Source organism: Aulonocara stuartgranti, assembly GCF_965226115.1.
Source record: "Aulonocara stuartgranti genome assembly, chromosome: 5".
NCBI lineage: Eukaryota > Metazoa > Chordata > Actinopteri > Cichliformes > Cichlidae > Aulonocara > Aulonocara stuartgranti.
Window position 1 is genome coordinate 3993827 of NC_138943.1, and position 25607 is coordinate 4019433.

General features: G+C 38.4%; 2 protein-coding genes across 3 annotated transcripts in view; one reads left to right on the forward strand and one right to left on the reverse strand.

Annotated features, from left to right (window-relative positions):
* Positions 1-5742, forward strand: part of LOC309706151 (protein phosphatase 1 regulatory subunit 1A-like) — a 39188-nt gene extending 33446 nt beyond the window's left edge. For both annotated transcript variants that reach the window (XM_082532419.1, XM_082532420.1), the window contains exon 8: positions 1701-5742. In XM_082532419.1, the coding sequence (XP_082388545.1) occupies positions 1701-1771 (71 nt within the window). In that variant the 3' untranslated portion in view covers positions 1772-5742. The remainder of the gene's footprint in view (positions 1-1700) is intronic.
* Positions 5743-5816: 74 nt separating this feature from the next.
* Positions 5817-24905, reverse strand: LOC309706150 (dual specificity calcium/calmodulin-dependent 3',5'-cyclic nucleotide phosphodiesterase 1B-like). The gene is made up of 14 exons (XM_082532418.1): positions 24697-24905; positions 21119-21232; positions 18688-18870; positions 17553-17619; positions 17313-17429; positions 16797-16937; positions 15382-15482; positions 13011-13136; positions 11523-11624; positions 11189-11309; positions 8335-8416; positions 7843-7960; positions 6631-6767; positions 5817-6228 (listed from the first exon to the last, which is right to left on the reverse strand). Exons 1-14 carry the CDS (start codon positions 24747-24749, stop codon positions 6134-6136), a joined length of 1557 nt encoding a protein of 518 aa, XP_082388544.1. The 5' UTR covers positions 24750-24905; the 3' UTR covers positions 5817-6133.
* Between the last annotated feature and the right edge of the window lie 702 nt (positions 24906-25607).

Sequence of the window (25607 nt, forward strand, 5' to 3'; positions counted from 1 at the left end):
ACCCTCCAGGTATGATGTCACTTCAGCAGTGTTGGGAAGGTTACGTTTTAAATGCATTCACTACAGATTACAGAATACATGCACCAAAATGTAATTTGTAATGTATTCTGTTAAGTTACTCAATGTGAGCAACATACTGTGAATACTTTGGATTACTTGGTATATCGCGAGTAGCCTTCAGTAATAGTAATAAATCACACAGCAATAGTAGATCGAAGGTACTGAAGTGGCACATAACCCAGGTAGCTACCTCAGCTACAGGTAGTTGCAGTAGGCTAACATTTGTTTTTTAAAAAGAACTGACTTCCAGATGTTTCTTTGGGTTTGATGCTGAGAGCAGCTTGGTTGCTGGCAAACAGAGTTTGCATTGCACAGTCATATTCCCCCATTCCTTTCTTCTTTAAATGTGAAGTGGTGTCGGAATTGCCAAACAAGAAATGAATTCCTGCCCATGCAGTGCTGCCTCTGTTGTGCTGGCTCCGGGTCCATTGTTTAACTGACGCCACCAAAATTAGCAGGACGTTGTTACATTAGAACCGTTTGTTTGGGTTTCTGGCAATGTGTGGAATTACTAAAATTAGAGTGTGGATAGCCTAACATATGAAACTGGAAATGACTGTTGTGTAATCCATTTATTTCAACAAAGTAGCTGTATTCTAATTATCACCTATTTAAATGGTAACTTTAACGAAATGCAGTTACTCACTTCACCCGTTGTCCACTGGTGGTGGTCAGAGGGCCCGGTGGCGCCAGTGTCCGGCAGCCTCGCCTCTGTCAGTGCGCCCCAGGGTGGCTGTGGCTACAATGTAGCTTGCCATCACCAGTGTGTGAATGTGTGTGTGAATGGGTGGATGACTGAATGTGTAAAGCGCTTTGGGGTCCTTGGGGACTAGTGAAGCGCTATACAAATACAGGCCATTTACCATTTACTCCCCAACACTGCACTTCAGTTTTTCACTACTCAGTCTTCAAATATCAGACAAAAGCCGAACTCAGCTCAGAGAAAGAGACTGTTATTTTTAGCTATTTATTTTAGCATGACAAAAAAAAATAATGTTGACAACCATATACTAAATTAGCAATGAGTGTGCAGATACCTACAGATAGCCAGAGTGAGAGAGAGAGATGCAGGTCTGGGCTTTATCCTGGTTCAGCTGAATACTTCACCTGAGTGGAAATCGAGCATCATCAACACACCTGTGCTTTCCAAAACATGCTTTGGGTTTGTTGTTTCATTTATCATGTCGTTTTAACAGGCAGAAGGTTTAGAGGGATGACAGCAAATAGAGAATATGACAGAATCAGGGTAACCCCTGATTTTATTGATCCCACGCCAGAGGTTTAAATTCAGGCTTCATCTGGTATCTGCTACTTCTGACATGTACTCATGTGAACACCCAGTGATTCTGGAAGCTTTAATAAAATAATAAATTTACTAATGCCCATAGTACTCAATAAAAAGCTAAATGCATGTAATGTTTATGTAGCAATATGTTGATTACGCGCTTACCTTATTGTTCATATGCAAACCCCCCCCCCCCCCCCCAAAAAAAAGCACAGCAGCAAAAAGAAAAAAATTGGAGAAATACTAAATAAGCTGTAAATATTTATTGTTTATTTGCACAAGTCCATTAAAATCTCCAGCGTCAGCCTCCAGCCTCTTCTCTCACTCTTTTATGTCTCTGTCTATATTTCTGCAGAAACAAAAGCAGGAGTGAGTCAGCCGGCAGAGGAGAAGACAAAGAAATGCAGCCTGAAGACAGAGAAATAGAGCAGTCCTCTGTGCAACACAATGCTGCTCAGTCTGCTCAGTCAGCCCTACACAATGACAGAAGATTGTGTCTGCAGATTCACTTTTTCAAAACATCAGGGCTTCAATATTCCTCTACGGCCAGGCCTTAGTTACCACCTTGAGAAAAAAAACAAAAGTTTCTACATTTATTTTGTGTCACAAATCTTGTGTAGAGAGACAGTTGTTATAATTATGTTTGTTTTTGTTAAAGCTCCCCCCGCACTAAATTAAAACTAGCCTATTGTATCCCCCAACTGGGATTTATTATCTGGTTAATGGGACAAGCTTTCATGTCTTACTCACACATATATTATCATAATCTGTCACAGGTTTAATATCCCGTTGATTTATCAAAGACAACAAATATTTTATTTGCAATCAATTTATACGTGCCATGAATTCAACATTTATTGTTCCATCTCGTAGCAATAAAATAGCATCAGAACCTTGTAAGTAACCAGAGACAAAACCTTCGATTTAAATTCAAATGCCGCCTCGTATAAGCAACCAGAAAAGACAGAAATAAATGTGGGTTTATTGATATTTTATAGTAAACCTATATTTGGATTTTTGAACAACTCGGTTGATATTTACAAATATTTTTAAGGCCAACTGCAATTTTATTTATATTATTAATAATTAGTCGATTAAACACATGGAAGAAACTAGAAAGCCATTTTTGATCATAATTATGATTTCCTTTGGCTCCAGTGGGTCTCAAACTGTCGAGCCTGCCTGGTGGGGCAGACAAGCATGGTGTGTGGGTGGCTGTGATTACCAAAGTTACAAAATAAGGTGAAACTAAACTGACTGAAAAATGTAAAAAGAGGCTAATGACCGTTGATCTGTATTTTGTTGAGCTGTCATCCTTGCTCGACTTCTGAAGGCGGGCGTGCCAGAAAGTTTGGTAACCACAGCCTTGAACTGTGTCTACACAGAGCACATTTCAGACATTTTCTTCAGACATTTGTCCCACATATGTCTGACAGAAGAGTCGCTCATAGGTTAATCACACTGGGCATTAATTGAAATTCAATCTATAGAAGTTTATTTTCATGCTTTAAGTCTATTTTCATACATTCTGCGCTCACAGTTGCAGTGATTGCGTCCAACAAACTTTTACACACACAGAGCTCTGTGTAGATGCAGTTTCATGCTCTGCAGTTCTAAACAGACAAAACGTATAATGTCATTTCTTGGAAATATTTTTAATGTGATCATTTCTAGATGAAATGATTCACAAATAATCCCAGAAAACATATTTTTCTGCAGCCTTAACATCATCCCAAGCCTGCAGGTATTGACTCTGTAAACAGATGTAAAAAGAAATCCAGTCAGAAACCAGTCCAGCCATCAGAAAAGTAGACTAATTATACTGTAACAGCTGTCATTCTGGTTTTGTTTTCATTTTTAAGAATAGAGAATTACTCCCGATACAAATAGGAAGGCACTGCTTGTTGAATGAGAGAAAACAGAAAAACCAACCTGCAAGCTAAAGTGCAGCACATTAAACCACATCTAACTGCTGGTCTGACTCTGACTCCCCTGGTTATGCTTCAGGGCCACTGCTAACGATTGCCTGTAGCTTAAAGGCTACAGGGCAGATATGTTTACTTAGTTTGTTATTTGTGTGGCTAAGATTCAAACTCCTGTCAGTCAGTCACACACATGCAGACAGCTGAAGAGAAGCACCGCTGACCTTTCCCCAAAGTCATTTTAGTTCTTTTTAGCATAAAGGGAGGGAGAAAGCCTGTCTTTAAGTCTTTAAACCCTGTGTGAGCAATTGTTACTCAATAAGAAGTAGAAAGCTATGTCAGCTTACAGTAATGCATGTACTGATAACTAGACTATTACCCTTCTTGTAAATGTCTAGTTGATAAACAGGGTACAACCGATCGTCTCTAAAGCTCCGTTTGCATATTTAGGATTAACAAGGAGGAATCCATCCTCAGTGAGTAAATTGCACCCTCATTTTTGACACATGAATGGTTCTTGGGAATTTAAATTCTGGTCATGAAACACCCTCTTGCATGGCACTGAATGTACAGTGACTTGTTGTCTACGCCCAAGGTACTTACTGTGCTTCATTTTGTACAAAAAAACCCAACAAATTTAAACACTTTTTTTTTTAACTGCAGCATTTTATTTGTGTTCTAGTTTGTAACAAAGACATCTTAAAGTCATCAGCACACTAAATATTTGTCATGTAATCTGTCTTTGTATCACTGAAGTGGCATCATGTGACAATCTTTCTATAACCTTCACATCATACTTGACATGTCTAAATGGAATAAATGAACAAAACTAAATCTGAAGTTTCAGTGTCACTTTAGGAGATTAATCAGCCACAGCAACAGCCGTTTGTTACTCAGTTGCCAACAATGGTCACTTTATCCACGATGAACAAGAAGAACAGTAAAACATTCCTCTGCAAGCTTTGTTTTTCTCCTGCAATGTATTTATGGGTAAACTTGTTTTTTGAATGGTAGTAGTGTACTTTACTTGAATAACATGGACTTTTTTTGTTCTAGTTTTACTTGATTGATGATTACATCTGTAATCTAAATTTGTTTGATACAATAAAATGTTTAAATTGGTGATTGTTTTCTTTTTTTTTGTAGGAAAGATTATATGAACTTCATCAGCAGCGTTAGCATGAAGATGCAAAGAACCAGGAGAGCTTTGCCCATTCAAGTGTCAAAAAAAGAAAACCAGATGCATTTTAGCAGGAATTCTTAAAGTCTTCACGTATCGTTGCATCATTGGTCATGCGCTCAGCTAAAGCTGATTTTAACTTTACTCTAAAAATAGACGCTCTGCTATTAAATAATTTAATGCAATCTGAAGCAAGAGCATAAAAGCACATATTTTTCATAAAAGGACAAGATTTCACAAATGCATTTTGTAACACTGCAGCAGTTTAAGCTGCGTGGGATACTGTATCTTTACAGACTGCTGTGAACAAGTTTAGCTGTTAAAGCGTTTCACCTTTGTGATTGGAGGTGGACATAGTGAAGGATCCTTTCAGAATAAAAGCCCAATTGCACTTTATCTGTTAGAGAGACTTAAAAAATATTTTGTAATGTACATTTACACTGTTGCACCTAAAATTTAGCTGAATTATAGAAAGGATATCCATATCTTACAGAACAGTTTTTTCTTTAACACAAGACTCTTTGTGTAACAGTCATTACTGTCTTGCTGTGTGATGGATTTATATTCATTTTATATTCAAAGTGGGTGTTGGGATGGAAGCTCAAATCATGCAAATCATACTGACAAGCAGCAGAGCTGTGTCTTCAGTTGTTGTTGTGGCATTTATTCATTTAAAGACTATCAGCTGATTCAAATTAGAAAAACATTTTTTTCCCATCTGTTGTAAGAAGAAAAGCGATGGTGCAATTCCAAACTGCTTCACTGACGAGCATTAAAATATGAAGCTGGTTGTGAAGCTGAACTACCCCTGGGCCATTGCAGTCTTTGCTCTATAGCTCCTCTTGCTGGGAGAGCAGAGAACACTTTAAATTTGAATGCACGCTTTACCATCTTCCATCCATTCGCTACCGCTTTTCAGGGTCGCAGGGGCTTTGCCATCTTATAATGGTTAATTTTGGCTGACCAAACATCGGCCTCTACCTCTTTATTATTTATTATTACTACTTATTCCTTAAAGTATTTCTCCCTTTTAAATTCTAAGAGCCTCTTTAGTTCACTTGCATTATTACTTTTTAATTCATTATCATTATTTTTGAGGTGCAATAACCAAGGAACTATGGTATGATTGCTTTCTAAATACAAGATAATTAATACAGAGTAATATCAAATTTTACCTTCTACAATAAAGGCTCTTCAAAAGAAATTTAAAATATTGCTTTTAAGTAAAAAAAAAAAAAGTTAACTGTTGTACGTTTGGAAAATGCAAAACATAACCGATTTAACTTAAGTTCCTATATTGAGTTGTCATGTCTGGATTACTGGCCCATGTGTAAATATGTCCCAGACAAAGAAACAGACTACAAAAAACTCATATATGACACAAAGTTTATTTTAAGGTTAAATGATTGTTTTATGCTTTGAAAGTTCAAATGTAACTTACAGCTGTTTAGATGACAAATTAAATTAATGATATGGACTAGACTGTATAACATGACCAGCATGTGTACTTTTGTATTTAAATTATTGTAGTATGCTACATTTAAAATGAGGAAGTTTCTGTGATTACGCTACATCTTACCTTGGTAAGATCTCTCAGTTTTTAAAGTAAAAGGTATCTGAGTTTTGTTACAAAAGTGTTACTTTTTTCTATTCTGCAAACACGTATTACAAAGGAGCTGCTGTCTGCTATTTTGTATCTGTAGTGGGGTCTTGCAGGGATTTTTCTGACAACACTTCTTGTCTCGATCGCTGCTCTTTTGTCTCGCCGGGGTCTGAAAATCCTGGAGGATATAGAAGATTGGGAAAAGACATCAGAAAATCTAGTTAGGTTGAATAGAAAATAATATCTGTATGAATTCATCTCAACATGAGATCATTCTAAAATGAATTTAGATAACAAATCAAATCAAGGGTACTGAGCGCATTTATGGAACAAAGAGGCTTTTCCTAAGCCAGATCAGCAACAGGTCTTTTATTCTACTTTAAAAGAGGTTGTCAAGCTTTTTAAAGGTGATCTTTTTAAATTTGAGTTGTTGAAATATGTGCGAGCAGAAAAGGAGACTAAGTAGAATATAAAATTAAGTATAGACATTTAAATAAAACCTCAATTGTGTTTATTTTTTTTATATTTTAATGCATATTTGTGATTTTTGCAGGTATAAACAAATAATTATGCAACCCACCATTTGAGCCACTTTCCTTCCATTTGAGCTTGTTGTCCTCAGTGTGCCGTGTCCAAGTAGAGCGGAAGCTCACCAGCTCAGCTGTGATGTGTGCGAGGCTCCACTGCAGGCCTCTGGAGCTCTCCTTCCAAAGATTACTGGTGAAAGAAAACAGTGCTGTTTGTATGCATATTCATATTCCAGTCATGAAAACAAATGACTCAGCTTAACCTGAGATTTTCTACACCAAGGTAAAGGATTGCACTTTTTTTCCATGAAATTATCTTCAAATATATCTTCAATAAAAAGAAAACAAATTAAAAGGAAAATAAGCAGCACATAAACAGGATTTTGTGCTGACACTTTTGGGTTCCTACTGACTTTGGTTATCCTTCTGGTGTGTCTAAAATGAGCAGTTACTGCTACAAATTTGAAGATTAATTCACCTTTGAATAATGATCATGTTTTGTCACTCAAAATTATCAAGTCATGATTACAGGTTTTTGACCAACTCAGCAAATGATAGTAACATAAAAAACACGGTGTACATGATCAACATATACATAGAAAGCAAAGAATTAGTGAAACTACAAGCTCCAAGTGTAAAACTGCAAAAGAGCCAAAAACTGAAGTTTCCTGAATAACCAGAGCTTGACTCCAAAAGCATGTCAAGTAGACCTTCACGTTAAACTGACCAGCTTTACAGCATAATTAAAGCCTGAAAAAAGTTTGAAGTTAATTTCCTCCTTTTGGGACAACTGTATAGATACTTTTTTTTTTTTAACAAGTCCCCAGTTTGAATTCTATTAAAGCTAAAAAATTATGCAGTGTCAGTGCTGTGTCTGTCCATCTGAGTGACAGATGGAGCCATTTAATGACTAATTGTACTAAGACACACGAAGGAAGTAGGTTTTCAAGAGTTTTAAAATCAGTTTTAGTCAAACTCTGTGTGCCACTCAATATCACAGTAAAAACAGACTTCTAATGTGTGTCAAATGCTTTGGCGCGATATGGCAGCCTGGCTTCTGTCAGTCTGCCCCAGGGCAGCTGTGGCTACAACTGTAGTTTACCTCCACCAGTGAGTGAATGAATAGTGGTATTCTAAAGCGCTTTGGGTGCCTTGAAAAGCGCTATATAAATCCAATCCATCATTATTATTATTATATTAATATCTAAAACCAAAAGTGCAATAAAGTTTATTTTCCCAGCAGGTTTCACAGGCCTTGTGTTTACCTATGTCTGTTGCAGGGGTCTGGTGGGCCTGGGTTCTCTTCCACCAAAGGAATAACAATCTTTTCAGCCATATCGGTCAGCAGAGAAAATGTAGGATACACAATGAAGTCTATGAAACCTGCGAGAACAAAATCCAGCATATCAACATGTGAAGTAAACTGTTAGTGACTCAAAAATACTAAAACCTTGTTACGTCTTTAATGTCAGTAAAGAAATTTGAGTGCATTTCAGTGATTCAAACACTAAAATTCAAAGGGCATATGCTGCAATATCACTGTGAACTGTTAAAAATAAAATGAACATAAATCCTGCCACTGGCTTGTTACTTTTGGAAAGAGAAAAAATGTGATTAGCTTCACTAGAGAATAAATTTTACTTGTTTTATGTATCTGAGATGGATATTTATTGAAAATCTTACAAAGGCATAAACAACAGACAAAAGCGATGAGGAAGCTGGTTTTAAAAAAAGAGGGTGTGATTTATGAGACGTACCGATCTGGGATTCAGCTACTAGGGTGGTTTGTCGATCACACAGTGGAGAGAAGGGGAGGCCGAGCTCTGCCTCTCTATCACCCTCACAAAGATAGAAAGAGAGAAAGAAGATACTTAAAGGGCATCCCACACAACACCTGAAAATAACTTTTAAAAGGTCAGTTTGTTCCAACAGTCGCCTCCTGAAACTATGAGACTGTTCAAACGTTTTTTAATTAACAGCCAAACAGAAAGAAAACGTGTTTCATAGGTACGCACACGTCTTGTTTCTGAGACAACAGCGCTCTCCCACACCTCTTCTGTTCTGATCTCCTTCAGATCCAGGTAGTAAAAAAAGCAGAGTGGGAGCAGCTTCGTGCAGCAGTCACTGTAAATACACTCACTACAGTCGTGCCAACTAACATCGCCAAAAAGCCAGACAATCAGGACAGCAAGCATTTTCTCTGTGGGGTAATTATGTTCTCATAGTAACTCAGACATCAACAGAAAGAGTCCCTCCACCTGATTGGATAACTGCGTCTTCTGCTGAGCTGAAGAACAGCTATAGCGTCAGCTGATGCTTTAAAGTCAAGACCAAAAGCCACTTCTTGCAGTCCTCAGCTTTTGGCTCATTATATTGTTTTATTATATACTTTTCCCCAAAGGTCAACAAAAACATGATAGCTTGACTTTCTATTTGGGGTTTGTGAGGCTTTAAAGGCAACAACACTGATTCTCTGCAGTCCTCTATTTCCCATATGTAACCCTTTAAAGTCAAGTGCATTACATTATATATGACATGTACATGGGTTTTTGAGACTACATAAGATCTGAAAAAAAGTCATAACAAAAATATACATTTTTAAGCAATGAATTACAAAATAAAGCAAAATTTATTTTGATATTGAATTTATGTTTTATTATTTTGTCAGAATGTTCAATAAACAATTATTATTAAAGCAATTATTTCATGGTTCAGGCTTTAAAGGGTTAAAACTTGAGCTGTTAAGATTGATTAATTTTTTTAGTACCAAAGTAATGCAGAATAAGCTGTTAGGAGAGATTTTCCTTCTCTGCTGCCTCTGCGTCATATCAACGAGATATTTTTATGGATTTCTTTAGCTCTGACGTAATATCCACCCTCCCTATACAAGCAATTTACAAAAACTGCTGCCTCTTATTAGGCATGCAGCCCTTTGACTCATCAATCATGCAGTTAATAACAGAGCTAATAAGTCAGATGGAGACCAGGGAGCACCAGGGCAGATATGGAGATGTCTAAGAATATAACATAATGTGTTCTTTTATATTTTGAATTTACATTTATTGTGTGGCAAAAGCCTGCGAGCACCGAGAACTACAAATGAGCTGGCATCTAAACCACATGCAATCAAGGACAACCTTTGAGACAGGCTACATAAACTCTAATGCACTTTTGTTTTAGAAAATGACCGCCATCCTTACTAACAAGCCTGAAAATCAAATCACATATACTGGGAAGCCAGTGCATGTAAGTGCATGTAAGTGCATGTAAGAAGCTGAATGATAAAATGCTGGATTTAACCGCTACAGGCAACAAAGTATATACATCATCTTTGTTGGCTTTGTGTTTAGGGCACAGCTAATGGCAATCCTAACAGATAAACAACAATAGTGTACAGCATAACATGTTAGTCGTCAGCAAGGTCGAACGACAGAGGCCTGGCAAATAAGGGAAGTAAGTGAAGGCACAGAGACTGATAAGATCTATAGAGGAAGTAAATGTCTAATATGGTAGGATAAAGAGAGAGGCCTAACATACTATGTACTAAGCTCTCTCTGAGGTATGGCTTCAGGCTCCAGTGTAACATTTTTTCACCACTGAGGAATCAAATTGGAGGATTTGGACTTCCTCTACAATCATCTACAATCATCATTCATCTGCAGAGTATAGTGAACAAGAAAGCTCACAAATTTGAATCTGGACTCCAACGTGGAATCAGTGATGTAAGAACAGTGGCATCACAGTGGCTACACTTTATTTTTATCCAGTAACAAGATGTCCTGTTTTAATTAGTGAGTTTGGAAGTTAGCAGGCAGATTTTCTTGTTGGTTGGCGAGATTAAAGCTAGTTGTTCCCCTTGTTTTCTGTATTTGCACTAAGCTGAGCTGGGTAGCTGCTGGCTTAAACTCTTTATTGACTACACACTATTTACTGTTCATCTTCTCATCTAACTGTTGGCAACAAGTAGCTTATTCTTTTATCCAAAACAAATCTTCTTTCAGCTTCTCTCTTTAGGTGTTGCCACACTGTCCTCCTCTGTCTCAGGTCTTCCTTCACTATATCCATGAAGGTCCACATTAAACATGCTTTGTCCACTTTATGCTCGATCCCTCCTCTGCACATGTTTAAACCATCTCAGGCTCATCTCTCTAACTCTAACTGATGTACTCATTTGTAATTGTGTCCATCCTCGTCACTCCCAACACAGAGAGGACTACGTTTGGTGACTTTGCCACTGACTCTAAGCCACATGTCATAGCCAATCAAATCACAGCTGACACTCTTCTCCACGCACTCTGCCCTCCCTGCACTCTCTCCTTCACATCTCTAGTTATCCTTGTTGACATGAATCCATGCTCATCACTAGTCAAAATAGTAGTTATATGGTGCTTAAAAGTGGGGGGTAAAGACCCACTGAGCAAGCACTTTTAGAAAGTAGAAAAAAAATTCTTGATAACAGGAAAGAATCTGCAACAAAACAGGCTCAGAGAGGAGCCTGCCACTCTGCCCTTGAATTTGTGTGAAATAAAATGAAGAGCATAGCGAGATGACAAACAACAAATAGGAAATATCTCAGGCCTGTTAAGCAGAATATATATATATAGTGCCTACCTGTCTGAAAAACTCCTCCATCAAGGTTTTGGTCCAGCGAGAGTGCAGCGCCCAAGGCTTGGATGGATGACTTATGTCAGCCGTGTGCAGTAACAGAGACAGTGCTTTGGGCTTGTCAATCCTGGTGTAGAGAGCATAAGGCAACCACTGTTTTAACTGTTGTTTTGTTGTGTCTCCAGACTGAAAAGCAGACTAAACAGCAGCCAGCCTGAACCCAAACTGCCTGCATCATGTGCAGGCTATTCTAATCAGCTCACTGCACTCCAAGCATCCATTACATGGCCTGCTGATTATGCGCCACAGTGCAAACAACAGCACAGTCTATTAGCAGTACCGTTCTTGTTGTTGTAGACAGGATTTCATCGCTTTGACTTGGAGAAGGTGGGAGGACATGTCAGTGGACAACACCATCTCTATAACGAGTGACCGCAGCTCCCTGTGAGAACGCACACACGCAAAAACACACAGTGTACAAGTTGACCTTGGCTGATGAGGAGTGAGTAAAAATGACAGACAGGAAGGCTCAATGGGGTTGTAACCTGTTTAGATTTCCTAATAGATTTCCTTGTTCCCATGGCAACACTGACTGCTAGAAAAGCCCACTAAAGTATGCAGCTGGGGTTTATCTTGTGTGATATCAGCACAGCTCCCCAATCGCATATTCTGTGAGTAATATATGAAGCAGCAGCCAACAAAGAAGCTATGCAGAGTATAGATATGTTGTTATCGCAGACTGCACCGCAGACCATCAACTACAGCTAACTTTTACTTTAAATGTATGTATCACAACATTCCTATAGCATCTACCAAATGCAACTTCTTTACTACATTTCCAAGTTTAGACGCTGTAGTCAGAGTTTGTTATGTTTGTTATTCCTCTGCTGTTTGGTGAATATGTCGTTACACGATATCTTAGGAGGTCAAAGACCAGGGTCAGCTATAAGAGACACTGTATGCTTTCCCATAAGTGCACTAACCAACTTGAGGTCTGGGGGCTGTTTCCTTAAAGCAAAGCATGTCAGTTTATATGTAAAATAACGATAATAAAATAGAATAATGACATAATTATAAATGTCGTCACAGATAAAAATCGAAATGTTGTCAAAAGCCACAAACTAGCTCCAAACTACAGAACTGATATTTAAAACTAGTGAATAAATGTACTGCAATTGTTTCAGTCGATTCCATATATCCATAATAAAATAAAACAAAAGTATTAATTAATAAAATGTTACTTTTTGGCCAATTAGTTTTTCCTAGAGGTCACATTGGAAACACACTAAGATAAACAAATTATAGCTTTGCTCTCCTACATTCTCCTGCAGCATGAATTCTCCGTTATTTATTTTTCTTCTCCCAATGTTGTATCATGCCTATGCATATACACGCATATGAGGACTTACTGCAAACCTAATCTACATTTAACAGCTGTCTTTGCCCAGACTCTAACTAAATGTTGCTGTTGCTGTTGGTTAAAACCTCATTTATAACATTGTTAACAAATTTATTTCTGCAGGGGACTTTTGACTTTTCAGAATGCCCTTTAACACCAACAGCTCGATGGGGACATTTTTACACAGGCTTGTGAAGTTCATACATACAGACAGCAAAAACGTTTCTCCAACAAGAGATCAACAGGTGAGCAACTGATCACACAGCTAATAGAGGAGGGAAAACTTTTCTACGACCTATTTATGTCTCCCTGTGACTGTCTGCTCGGGAGGGAAAATGGGTCATGATTTATAACACACAAAAATTAATTATTATTAAGGTTATGAAAATATAAAAATAATATTAACACTGTAAAATTTTGAGGTCTTACATCCATTCCTCCCGCGTCAAATTAATAAAGATGTTCATTTGGTCGTCCAGCAGTAGGCGGAATGCTGCACTCAGGTGATGGCTCTCTTGTACAGACCGGTCATTGTAGATCAATGCAAACTCTGACCTTGGAGACAAAAGGTGAGTGGAGATTATTACAGACAGTCGACGGACAGATGGGCAGGTTGTAAAGTGTTCCTGTGCATTAAAGTGAAAACTTCAATAACACAGTTGCTCTGAGTGAAGGAGGTGAGACTGAGATAAAAGGAGAGTCCTCTGGGAACAATTTAATGACTGTGACTGCAAGCCTTTAATGATGAATTTTAAAGTGCTGAAGAGGAGGTGGGATGTAATGAAAAATGACACAGTGTGGGTATTAATGACTCACTAAAGTAAGATAATTAACGGATTTATCAATCAAGCATCCTGTATCCCCTCATTGTCATTCAGCTGTTAAAATGGGTAATAAAGCCCACTGTGGACAGTTTTCCAATTAGTATTTATTTTTAAGCTTCTGCCACCTTTCACCAGTGAAATAAACATTGAATAAAACACTTAAGGAAATGGTTTTAAAGACAAAGTGGTCTGTTGGGGAGTGTAAAAAGTGTGTGGTAAAAAATGAAAAATTCTGGTAAGACTTCTGTGGGTCTGTAATTTCCTAATATTCATGATTCAGTTCAATTGAATTTTATTTATACACCAAATCACAACAACAGGTGACTCAAGGCACTTTATGTTGTAAGGTAGACCCTGCAATAATGCATACAGAGAAAAACCCAACAATCATATGACCCCCTATGAGCAAGCACTTTGGCGACAGTGGGAAGGAAAAACTCCCTTTTAACAGGAAGAAACCTCCGACAGAACCAGGCTCATTTATTCATAATGTTTTTCCTTTCATTGCTATGCAGATGACAGAGACATACTTTTTAAAAAAAAAATCTAGTGACCCTAAAAGTCTAGCTGATGACTTTATAACTATTTAGTCTATATAGTTATATTTCGTAAATACTGGGTGGCACATTTTCGTCAACTCAATACTTGAAAATTAGAAATTATATTACTTAATCTTATAAATTACAGTGCAAAAGTCTCATTTCTTTATATTTCTGCTTGGAAAATGAGAAAAAAGGCAAAAGCACCCAAAATGTGTCTTTTCTTGATGAGGCTTCAGTGGACAGCAGATCATCAAACAAAAAACCCCAAACATTCCTCTGAAAATGGTCAAGACACAAGAACTTGATGCTCAAGACTTTTGCACAGCACAGCACAGTAGAGTACTGTTCCTTTGGTAATCGCCAGGTTAGGCTACTACGTTCTCCTCTGGTTTACATGGAAAGTTAATTTCTTGGCTTCCTACTCATTTTAGCAGACACACATTACCCCGATCCTGATCCCCTACTAGCTCCCTGCCTGTTTTAGAATTGATTTTAAGTGCAATCACATTTAACACATGTTCGTGTCTGGCCCTGTGCCACATTCAGGCAGCACTTCTGCCTGAAAGTTGAGGCTTAATGTCAAATGCAGTCATGGCTTTCGCATCAGGGCCTGTCAGCTATGAAATGAGGAGAAATGTTTGAAATGAGGAAGTCTCGTAGAATCAGAGGCTTCCAATAAATCACTTCGTAAAATACATTTTTATAGACGTGCTTTTATGTGATGCCATTTCATGTGATGTCGTCCTTTATAGGTTTTTAATGTTTGAATAACATCTCTCTTGTCTTGCATATTATTTCTGGGGTTTTCTTTTTTAGCCTTTCATTATTTGTTTTGCACCCACATTTTAATCTTTCTTTTTTTCATTTGAATCTGTCTCCACTTTAAATAAATTGCACCTGTTATTTTTGTTGTTTTATTCTCTTTGTGTCCTTTTGCTTGTCAGGCAAGGCACTTTGTAAAGTCTGTTGTTAAAGGTGCTATACATAATAACTTATTGCATTGATTTTTCAGCCCATATCATATATATTACATATCTATCTCAAAGTCAGATGATGTTCCAAGTAGAGTTACTGACTTTGGGATAGATCTGCTGTTCAGATGTGCTCTTTTACTGTGGGCAGGCATCTTTGTACTTTATTCCCGAAATAAAGCATGATGATGATGGGTGCCATGAGACTACGTTCTTCAGTCCTCCTAAGTGGAAAGTCTAAAAATACGATGTTCTGTCCATGAAGTTGTGTTTGCCTTAGAGGGTTCTCACTCGCTCTCTTACTAAAACGATACAGAGGAAAGAAGAAAACTATACTGAGGTACGCTTTAAGAAAGCGTACCTCACTATTTCTGTACTTCCTGATATCTCTTACTATTTTACAGTTTCATAACAGGAGGTGGCTCATATATAGCTGAGAAAATATTGCAGAAAAAAAGCTTACTTTGTGTGGATGTGAAAGTTATTTGTAGTTCCTGTGTGTTCATAGTCATGGATGGCTGCAGCAAACAGGGATGCCATCACCTCGAGCTCTGTCAGCCAGTGCTTGATAGACACAAATATAAAACCATTAAAACAACAGTACTATAATGGTAAAAAGAAAGTACACCATCTTTCAGTTAAAAGTTTTAAATATATACGTGATAAAAGTCATCTGGTCCTTATCTGGCCTTAGAAGTAGCAGAATACAACCACCCACCAAGGTGGTTGTATTTGCGCACCACAGCAGCTTCACCCATGACGCTTTTTATAGCTCCACATTCATGTCCAGTGGTGTAGGTGCTTGCCCACACAGAGCCTACAAGTGTTAAAAATATGTAAAGTGTCCACTGCAGTCACTGTCTGTGCTTTTAATGCAGCATTTTTATTTATATTGGAATGTTTTATGGTTCGCTTGTATAAGTCATGTGTGTCCAGTGATGTGCAGTTAGGATGTTGGAGCACCTCGGGGTGGGGGGTAAAGACCCCTTTCCGCTCATTGTCTAAATGGAAACATGTACAACGGAAATGTACACAGACACATTCGCAAGACCATAAATTATGCTTTACTCGCTAAGCCAAAAGTCTGTATGTGCAATATTTCCAGAGACACCCTTCATAAAGGTCAGATGATGAAGACAGCAACTCATAGAGTGCATAGATACAATGTAACAAGTTGAAAGTCCTGACATGGGAACTCCCTAACGTGGGGAGGCCTTGAAAAACATAAAGGCCATCATCTCTTTATTTAGTCTCCATAATTTTCACTCTGAAACAGCAGTGCTTAGTGGGTTAAAGAAAAGTTAGAATGGAACAGATCCTGTTTCCCTGCAACACCATCGCCACCAAAACAGGAAGTATCATTTCTATTGTCACAGGACTGCAGGCTCTGAAAGTAAAAGTCATTTTGGAATTTGATTGTTATTTGTGCTCTACAATCGATCCTTACTGTGGTGCTAACGTCAGGCAGTGACTCTGGTCATTAGCCTTCATCTTCAGGGTGATAATGAATGCCACATGTATTTAAAAAAAAATGTAAATGCAATCCATAAGAGTTGTTAGGATATTTTAGTCTGTCGATATACTTCTAAAAAACATTTTACACAGTGTAATCCACATTTGTAAAAGCAACAGATCACTGCAAATTAGGAAAGTGACTCCTAAAGAAATAGGTTATATATTTGTTACCTATTTGTCTATTCAGTCAAAGCAAATGGGACACAGTGCCACAGAAAGGCCAGCAAGCTTGGAAAGTGTTAAAAGGTGGGCCGCTACACATTCTTCCTTTTGATTTTTTCATGGAATTTTCAGAAAATTAAAAAGAAAAGTTATCACACCGGCCTTATCCTTTAATAGAAAATCCAGGTTAGTCTTTTGTACCACGAGTCCGGAGCGCAGCAGCAGACAGTGCAGTGTCTGAGTTACATCAGCAGCGTGAACGTGGTTGTGGTAGGGGTTGTTGTATTTGCAGTATCCTCTCTCCAGCGCAGACAGAAATTCTGTGAGGCACGAGATGGGAATCTGCAAAAATAGTTACATAATCATCAAAAGTAAAGCTATGTTTAAAATACCACAGGTTCACAAAGTTTATGTCAACAGTAAAAGCTAAAACAACCTGGATGTTGTAATAAGGCATGATGCATGTGATTTACACACATAATTTGCTAACCCATTAGCCCTCCAAACACCACAAAGGATAATAAAACCCATATGCCTGATAATATCTGCAAATGACAACACCAGTTCCTCACAATAATACTCCTTCAGAGTGGCTCTGATTATATTACAGTGAGATCTTCCATCCAAAGCACTGAAATTCTCCAATGACTATAATGAGTCATTGTATAGACGATGAACTATATACAAACTAAACAATGAAATGCAAAGTTAAAAGACCTTAAAGCGACTGTTGAGCTCATATCTGGTGATCAGCTCAAAGAACAGAGTTCGGAGTGCATGATCAGAGCTGGCTGAGTTCAGAGCAAACACATCAAAGCTCCAACGGTCCAGGTCCTAAAGAGCAAGAGAGGAAAGTACTGGTGTATACTTTTGGTGTGTATACGATAGATTATGTGATGTCCATATTTTTAGCTAAGATCCAACCCACTGTGAGAGTTATGATTAGAGGGGGCTTACCCTGAGGCAATTTACGACCGCTGCAGGTTGGTCCGGCATGGCTGCTGTGTAGGCCCTCTTGAACATCCTGGAATAAGGGAATGTTTAGGGTGAGTTCAGTTAAAGTTCAGATGTTGACGCTGTGCAGCGACCTCGGTTTAGGAGCTGTTTATATAAATCCTCTAAAGTCCCTGTCTGCTTTGGAAGGAAGTTTTAACAAGAAAATGGAGATAATGTTTCACAGCCGTGTGTAGCAGGCTGTGTTTGCTGTGGACGTAATAATAACAACAGAGTGTGAGCTTGTATCGGACTTATTGTACAGACAATGAAATCAGTAATTTATAATGGGACTTTTATTATATGAGATGCTTGTTTCCTTGTTTCTTATTATTTAAGTTTCATAAAAGAGAGTTACTGCTGTATGACTGCTTCTGTGTCTTCCAGTCAGTATTTTATGAATTGCTGTTTTAAAAAACGATTCCAGGGTTTTGAGTTCTTGTTTATCATTTTGAGTTTTGCATTCAAATTTTGATTTCATAATGACTCTGGTCATGACACTTTGAGCTTCCATTCTTGTTGAGATTTCATTGTCATTCTAGTGATGTCTGTTATTGTCTGTTATAGTATTGAGTAGTTGGCCCCAGTTTTTATTTTATTTTATTCTGTTCTCGTATAGTTCTCGTTCCCCTGTGGTTCCCTGTGTTTGCTTTTACCTGCTGTGCATCTCTCTCCTGGTCTTCTGGGTAGCAGTGTCCCAATTTTAGCTTCATGGCAGGTTTTCTGTGGTATCTCATTTACTTTCTGTCTTTTCTTTCCTTTATGATCTGCTCCTCTTCAGCCTTTTTTACCTTCCTTTACTTGTTCCTCCTGCGTTCTGCCCTCATAACTGTCCTGTTTCCCAGTCAATCTCCTCTGTGTATATATTCTGTATAGTTTAGCCTCATTGTTTAATCCATGTTTATGTTCTGTGTCTTTCCATCATTTTTGCCTTTTAGATTTTTTTGTCTGGATTTTCTGTTTTTTTTAGATTATCATGTCTGGGTCTTTCTTTTATTTCTATAATTTCCCTACAGTACATGTCCTGCATTTGGATCCTTTCCATAACATCATTCATTATGCTTGCAGTTCTGAAATAGAAATGAATGAAACGCAATACCGCTCCACAAATATCCCAGCTTGCACTGCATGCACAATGCTGCGAAACTTGGGCTTCTCATCAGAGCGCCGCGTAGGACGGCGGATCTTCTGGGTGAAAGTGGAAGCCAGCCAGTCGGTGACCTCTGACGGCACCCCGTCTGACTGCAGTTGCTGGAGGTCATCTTCAGACTCCAGACACTGCCTGTGAGAAACAGTGACTGTTAGACAATATTAAGACACGGTAAAAATGAAGACTGAGAATGAATGAGCAGCACTAATAATGTGCCTCTGCGATATCACTGTGGTTCAGAGACGTTTAATGGTGTAAGGATAATTTTATATTACACATTTAGATTTATTTAGAAATACTTCCATTAACTGTCCAGTCAAAAGTTTAATTTAAAAATTTAATTTCAATTGTATGTCTGTTAAATAAGCTAAGTAAGAAGTTACTACTCCCAGAAAGACTTTTGGCACTTTTTACTCTGGTTTTTATGAAAGGCAACCAAAAGAGACTTCATCGTACTGCTTCCACTCAAATATTAGCAGAGAAACAGCACCTAAAATTGCAGAAAGCAACATGTTTTTTTTCACTCTGTTTTCTCTATGACACACTGGATCATAAAATCCTCCGTTTCACACTTCATGGATTGTGTACCTCAGGCTTTGTAAATCAGGCTACCAGACCACCATTCCTGAAAGACCACTTTCTGCTGTTAGACACTTACATGGCTGCTGTGCTGATGACACCAAACTTTTCTTATCAGTTTCCTCATCTGACATGCAGGGGAAGGCCTGAGAAGTCAGGAGAAAAAGAAAGTTTTCATAGGACTCTATGCAGTCCTGTGAAAAACTAAGTACACCCTTAGTGAATCCATAGGAAATAAGAAAGTAGGTAGCTATCAGGAGCTAATCAGATCCCCGTGATTAATTGATCATCAGAAGGTGTGGGCACTTCTATAAAGGTACAGGCGTTGTCATTTTGCTGGTGTGAAGCATTCAGGTGAGTGCAATGAAACAATCTTTCCAGGAGATTCACAACAAGGTCAGACCACGCCATAAGGTCAAACACATTACAAAAAAACCCAAGAGCTACAGCTCAGATTCTACAGGCCTCAACTAGCATATTAAATGTTAAAGCTCATAACAGTACAATAAGAAAAAGACAGAACAAGTACAGCATGTTTGGAAGGGTTGCCAGGAAAAAGCCTTGTCTCTCCAAAAAGAAATTGGCAGCACGACTTAGGTTTGTAAAGTTGCATCGAAACAAACCGCAAGACTTCTGGAACAATGTGTTTTGGACAGAAAAGACCAAAGCTGAGATGTCTGGTCATAATGCATGCAGCTGAAAACAGTCATGAACAATAGTTTTCAGACTAGTTTAGCAGAACCTGGGCTCTTTACACTCATTGTCACACATGAACTCCTCTATATACCACAATATGCTAGACTCAAATGTGGGGCCATCTGCTCAACTGCTAAATTGGGTGAAATTAGGTCATGCAACACGTCATTGATACCACACCAACAATCTAGAGCAGAATTGCTGAAGAAGAAAAGAATGAAGGTGATAAAATGGCTCAGTCAAAGTCCAGACCTCAACCTGACTGAACTGAGAACTCTGCATAAACACATTTGTCAAACAACTCAAGAGTGGGCCTAAAATTCTCCACAATGATTTGAGAACTGATAAGGTCATATAGACAATAAGCTACCGCATAACGGGGTGTACTTATTTTTTCACAGGATTAGATATAATCGGGTGAAAACTTTCTTTTTCATACGACTTTCACTGCTAATCCATGTGATTGTTAAAATACTTCTATCAGCCATCTGTAGCTAACCCAAAATCCCACTTTCTCACACATGCTGGTTTCTAGTTTCTGTTTGTAACAGTTTCAAAACTAGCTATATCTCTTAGAGAACACTGTGGTCATTTAGTTTAGTCGCAATGGTGAAATGTGCCCCAGATGAGTCACTGTTTAAAGGAATAACTAAACAAAACAGGTGTTAAGTTCTCATTAGGGACTTTAGGGATGTACAAAGGTGAGTTGCCATTTTCAGTCTCTGCACTAAGCTAAGCTAACCTGCTGCTGATTGCAACTTCATATTGTAGCAACATGACAGTGTTATCAATGATCTCATCAAAGTCTTTAAAAAGTACTTTAAAAGTACAAGACAACTCAGAGGAAGATGTAAGTGAAGCTGATCAAACAGACATGAACTGATCTTTTTTCAGTTATAAAAGCTAATCACACATTAGGTGTCCCATGTACTCCTTGAATAACATCTTTTACACTTATATTGTTTTTCTGGCAGGACTATACTGTGGTGGTTAGTGCTTTCCCCTCGCTGCTTACCCAGGATGTGAAAGCTCAGCACTGATCTACAAAACTGATCTACAATTTTATCTTCTTTTTCTTCTTCTTCTTCTTATTGTATTATTTTACCTTGTTCCATCGAGGTACACTGCCTCTAGTAACGATGCTGTGTATTCCAGGTTCTTTTTGATTTCTTCAAAATCAACATCTTTCTCGTCTAGCTGCTTCAGCATGCTCCTCAGCCTGAAAGTAAACGAAATATTGGAATCATTTTTGGTGCTTGAAAATTGTTGCACGTCTCAGCATCCACGTGCAATAAGTAAAAAGCGGGATGGGTAAACATTAAAGTTCTGTTTGGGTCCAGAAACAATAGCTAAGGAACAAAAATCAGTGTTTTCTGTGACTTATTCTGCCTACGGTGTTATTTTAGGATACAAATAGGAACAGCTTGAACCTGCAGCTCCGTGAACAGGTCTTTGCAGACCGACAGCACTTGTTGTTGTCTTGAGTCAGTGAAATGACGTCCAAAGTGTTTTAACAATCAGTTGAGAAATCCTGATGAACGGAAAAAGCTCATTTGGAAGTGATTTAAGTGCCAAGCTGTCCAAAAAGGGCATCATTAGTGCCAAATTTTCCATGAGAGGAAAGCTTCCCATGGTTAGGCCCTTATGTAACTCAAATTATATCAAAATATACTCCCTGAAAAAAATCATAATTTTGTGCTTTATCTAAATGTTCTCTGAGAACACGCTGCCTCTTTTTGGTTTCGAAACTTTTAATCAAATTACGTGCTGGAAGCACATCCCCTCAAGTATAATAGAAAGCAAATGCTCGATGTCGCTCAGAGTGTAACCCACCTGCCTGTGTTACTGTAACCTCCTCTCAGGAATGAGTCCCAAAGCTCCGCGTCTGATCCAGTTGTCATTAAATTCGTATCCTTAGTTTGTAGGACTGGAATCTTTCTGCTGTGATTGTGTTTTCATTTGACTTCTGAAATATATCGACGTGATAATATACAGTATCCGTGCCGCAGATAATTTCTTCAAAACATCTTAGTGCGTTGCCCATATGGTGACCAGAATGACTGTGTTCAAACAGCGTAAGGCCGGGCAATGGAGCCAACTCCTGGGGATGAGACGCTCACAGCTTTTCAAGTGTTTATCACGCTGGCAAAGGCTTTTGAAAGCTGTCGAGTCATAAAAATAGCATGCATCTGAATACCACCGCTCACTTTCTATCTCAAGTAATCTTTCATGATAACACAGCCTTTTTTGTTTCAACTGTTTGCGGCAGAAGAACCTTTGACAGGACGTTTACAGGAAATTACTCGTCAAGTGCACTCGTGAAAGTGTGTTTATAGAAAAAGATGACAAATTCTCCTTTGGCTCAAGCATTGTTGAATCTACACATCTACACACTGCAGAATGTCGTCCTCTCCAAGTATAGATGAGCACAAGAGAATGGACTTAATGGCAGAGGTGTGGACTCGAGTCACATGACTTGGACTCGAGTCAGACTCGAGTCATTAATTTTATGACTTTAGACTTGACTTGAAAAAATGTTCTAAGACTTGTGACTTGACTTGGACTTTTACACCAATGACTTGGGACTTGAATTGGACTTGAACCGGTTTACTTGAAAAGACTTGATATTTTACCCCAAATATAAAATTTAACATGCATATTATATAGAGATTGAAAATGTGACGTCATTCACGGGTAGAACCGCAAAGGATTCTGGGAACTCGTGGCAAGCGGTACTAGCGCACGCAGGCTTTCAATTGAAATCAGTCACACAGCGATAAAAAGAAACACAAAAATGTCAAGAAGCCGTTGTATTATTAACTGCAATAGCCGGTCGCATGACAGCCACGAGAAGCTGACGGGTAAAGAGATCGGTTGTTATCGGATTACGTCGTTGAAGAGAAATTGTTCAAGCCATGTTTCCGAAGTAACAAAGACGCGACGGGTGGCCTGGATCGCAGCCATTCAAAGATCAAATATAACGTCCCAGAACACTCCAGCTCACAGGTTAGTCTGCTCCAAGCATTTACACGAAGGTCAGTGTTTTTTAGTAGTTAATACGTCATTTTCATAACATAATTAGTGATATAGGTTACAAGCAAGTCTGGCGCTGAACAGAAATTGTCGCGCTATGCTCCTTTGTTTATTGTGCATAAATAGTGAATTGTCCTGACACAATATTGCGTTTCGCTTCTGTTATTATGGTACATTGACAAAAACATATACTTTTATTCACAGGATAAAACAGTTGTTTTGTATCACTAATTGCCCAGTACGATTACAGCATACAATATTATTGTCACTGCTACATTTCTGTGATGGGTACCAGAAATTATTTCCACTGCTAATTAATTACCGTTGAGCTCAAAGGTCCTATTAATAAACGGTTAAGGAATGTGTATTTATGACGACAATTTGTGAGACTGGTAAACTTATGATACGTACGATGGTCTTTACTTTCTACACGGTGCATTTCAAGGTCTTGCACCCATCCGTCGGTAAACTGTACCTGGGCTTGTTGCAGTGACCTGAAGTTACTAAACTTCATGAGTGTATGCACTCACTCCAAGAACCGTATGATTATAAATATGCATATAAATATGCTAAGATGAGATAGCTGACTTCATCTAACTAGCAAATGTTGTCCAGGCTACGTTGGTGATACAGTTTTTTTTTAATGTGTATGATATTTTTGTCATGCGATTTTAAAGCCGGTCCTACAACCGCATCCAAGAATAACATGCAGCTTATCTCAGAACTGTCGGTGAAAATTATTCTTGGAGCTAGGTTTAATTGAGCTGCATTTTAAAGAGGTGCAATTTCACAATTTGTGTATATTTTCTAAGTTCACTATTTTGTCATGTGTTGAGAAAAACACAGATTTTAAAATTACATGGTCTAATATTTACATTTAGCATAACTGCAACATTATTTTTTCATTTTGTTTTTTTTAAAGACTCGAAAGGACTTGAAATTCAAAGTTTCAGACTTGTGACTTGACTCGGACTTTTACACCAGTGACTTGAGACTCGACTCTGACTTGCCTGACATTACTTGAGACTTGACTTGAGACTTGAGGATAAAGACTTGAGACTTACTTGAGACTTGCAAAACAATGACTTGGTCCCACCTCTGCTTAATGGCATCTCATTTGCAAGCACAAATTAATAAAACAACGTCATCCCAACCCCCATCCCTGTCCGCACTCAAAACCCCACAAGGTTTGGAGCTCTGAACCCTGCTCAAACTAAAAAACAGATGAGTTCACCAAAACAAAACCACATGACCCACCGCTTCTGCAACAGCTACCTCCTTCAGCAAAAGCGTGGGCAAGACAAGTGTTCACACTTGGAGTAAAACACGTTTCTTCTCTCATGTCACTATGTATATTTGTACGACCAAAAGGTTAAACGCAAAATACTTGTTGAACTTAATTAGAGCAAATACGGTGTGAAACATGTCAAACCATAACCCTCTAACTCCGAGTGTATTTTTGAGTCACACATTTCCACTTTTGCAAAACAGAAAATCTCCTGCATAGAAATGCTGTGCTGCTGAACGTTATTGTAACAAAAAACAAACAAAAGCAAGCATGTTTGATAAAGTCCTCTTGCCCTGTTCATGTAATCAAATAGAAGCTGGAGTGTGTAGTGAACTAAACATAAAGTCTATTAATTGTCTTACCTAGAGATGGGTATCTGGAGCTTTTTCTTACGGATTCGAACCAGTTCAGCCATTCCGTGCTCAAGCTGTGCTCTGATGGACCCCAGAGTTCAGTAAAAAAAAGAAAGAAAGAAAGAAAACAATGCCAATATAAAAAAATAAAAATAAAATGTGTTTTAGGGAACTAGTAAGCAGAAAAGTTCTGCAAACTACCAACGCAAACTTTATGTGTCCTGAGACAGACTTCTGTTTCAACAACTCTCCCACCCACTTCTGGGGGAACCTACTCCACTTCTCTCTGATTGGTTAGGCGGGCCCAAACCGTGTCAGTGTGTGCACATGTGTGTGTGAGAGAGAGAGAGCGAGAGAGAGAGAGAGAGAGCCGCTGTGAGTGTCTTTGTCAGACCATGAGTGTTTGTGTATATGTGTACACCCGTTGTGTGAGGTGTGAGAGAGTTGACCTCGCTCGCTGATGAAGTGTTGACTGCAAGGCTTTCAAGCAGTGTGTACTCAAATCCCAAATGAGAATTTTCCACCGGCCGCAAATCAGAGAACTGCACAGAGAGTCTTTCAGTGAAGCCCACCAGAGCCACTCAAACCAAAACATATAAACAAAACTTGTCCTTGAAAGCCGTCCGCAAAAGCGCAGTAGGTTAACTGCTGTTATTGGTGCAGCTATGCACAAAAATGTGCCATGTCTTTAAACTGATTACTTTTTTGCAATTGTTGCACAAAATGTAAGCTTCAAAAACATGTGAAATCATCCTAATAATTCATTTCAACAACAGATTTCTTGGTTTCGCTTTACTTACATTTACTAAAATGTGCACCACTGTCAGCTAAATGCGTTGTATCTGGACACTAAAAGGGGAATTCTCTGTTTTTTGAGACATTAAAAAGGGCAGAGCGAAAAAGACCAGAGGAGACAGCGA

What these genes read in the sequence shown, in the direction of transcription:
- LOC309706150 (XM_082532418.1), bottom strand. Translation starts at nt 24,749, where the DNA reads ATGGCTGAACTGGTTCGAATCCGTAAGAAAAAGCTCCAGATACCCATC. An exon ending in AACTTTCACATCCACACAAA is followed by an intron (nt 13,137 to 15,381) that starts GTAAGCTTTTTT and finishes TTTGTCTCCAAG; the next exon opens with GTCAGAGTTTGCATTGATCT. An exon ending in GAAGGAAAGTGGCTCAAATG is followed by an intron (nt 6,229 to 6,630) that starts GTGGGTTGCATA and finishes TATATCCTCCAG; the next exon opens with GATTTTCAGACCCCGGCGAG.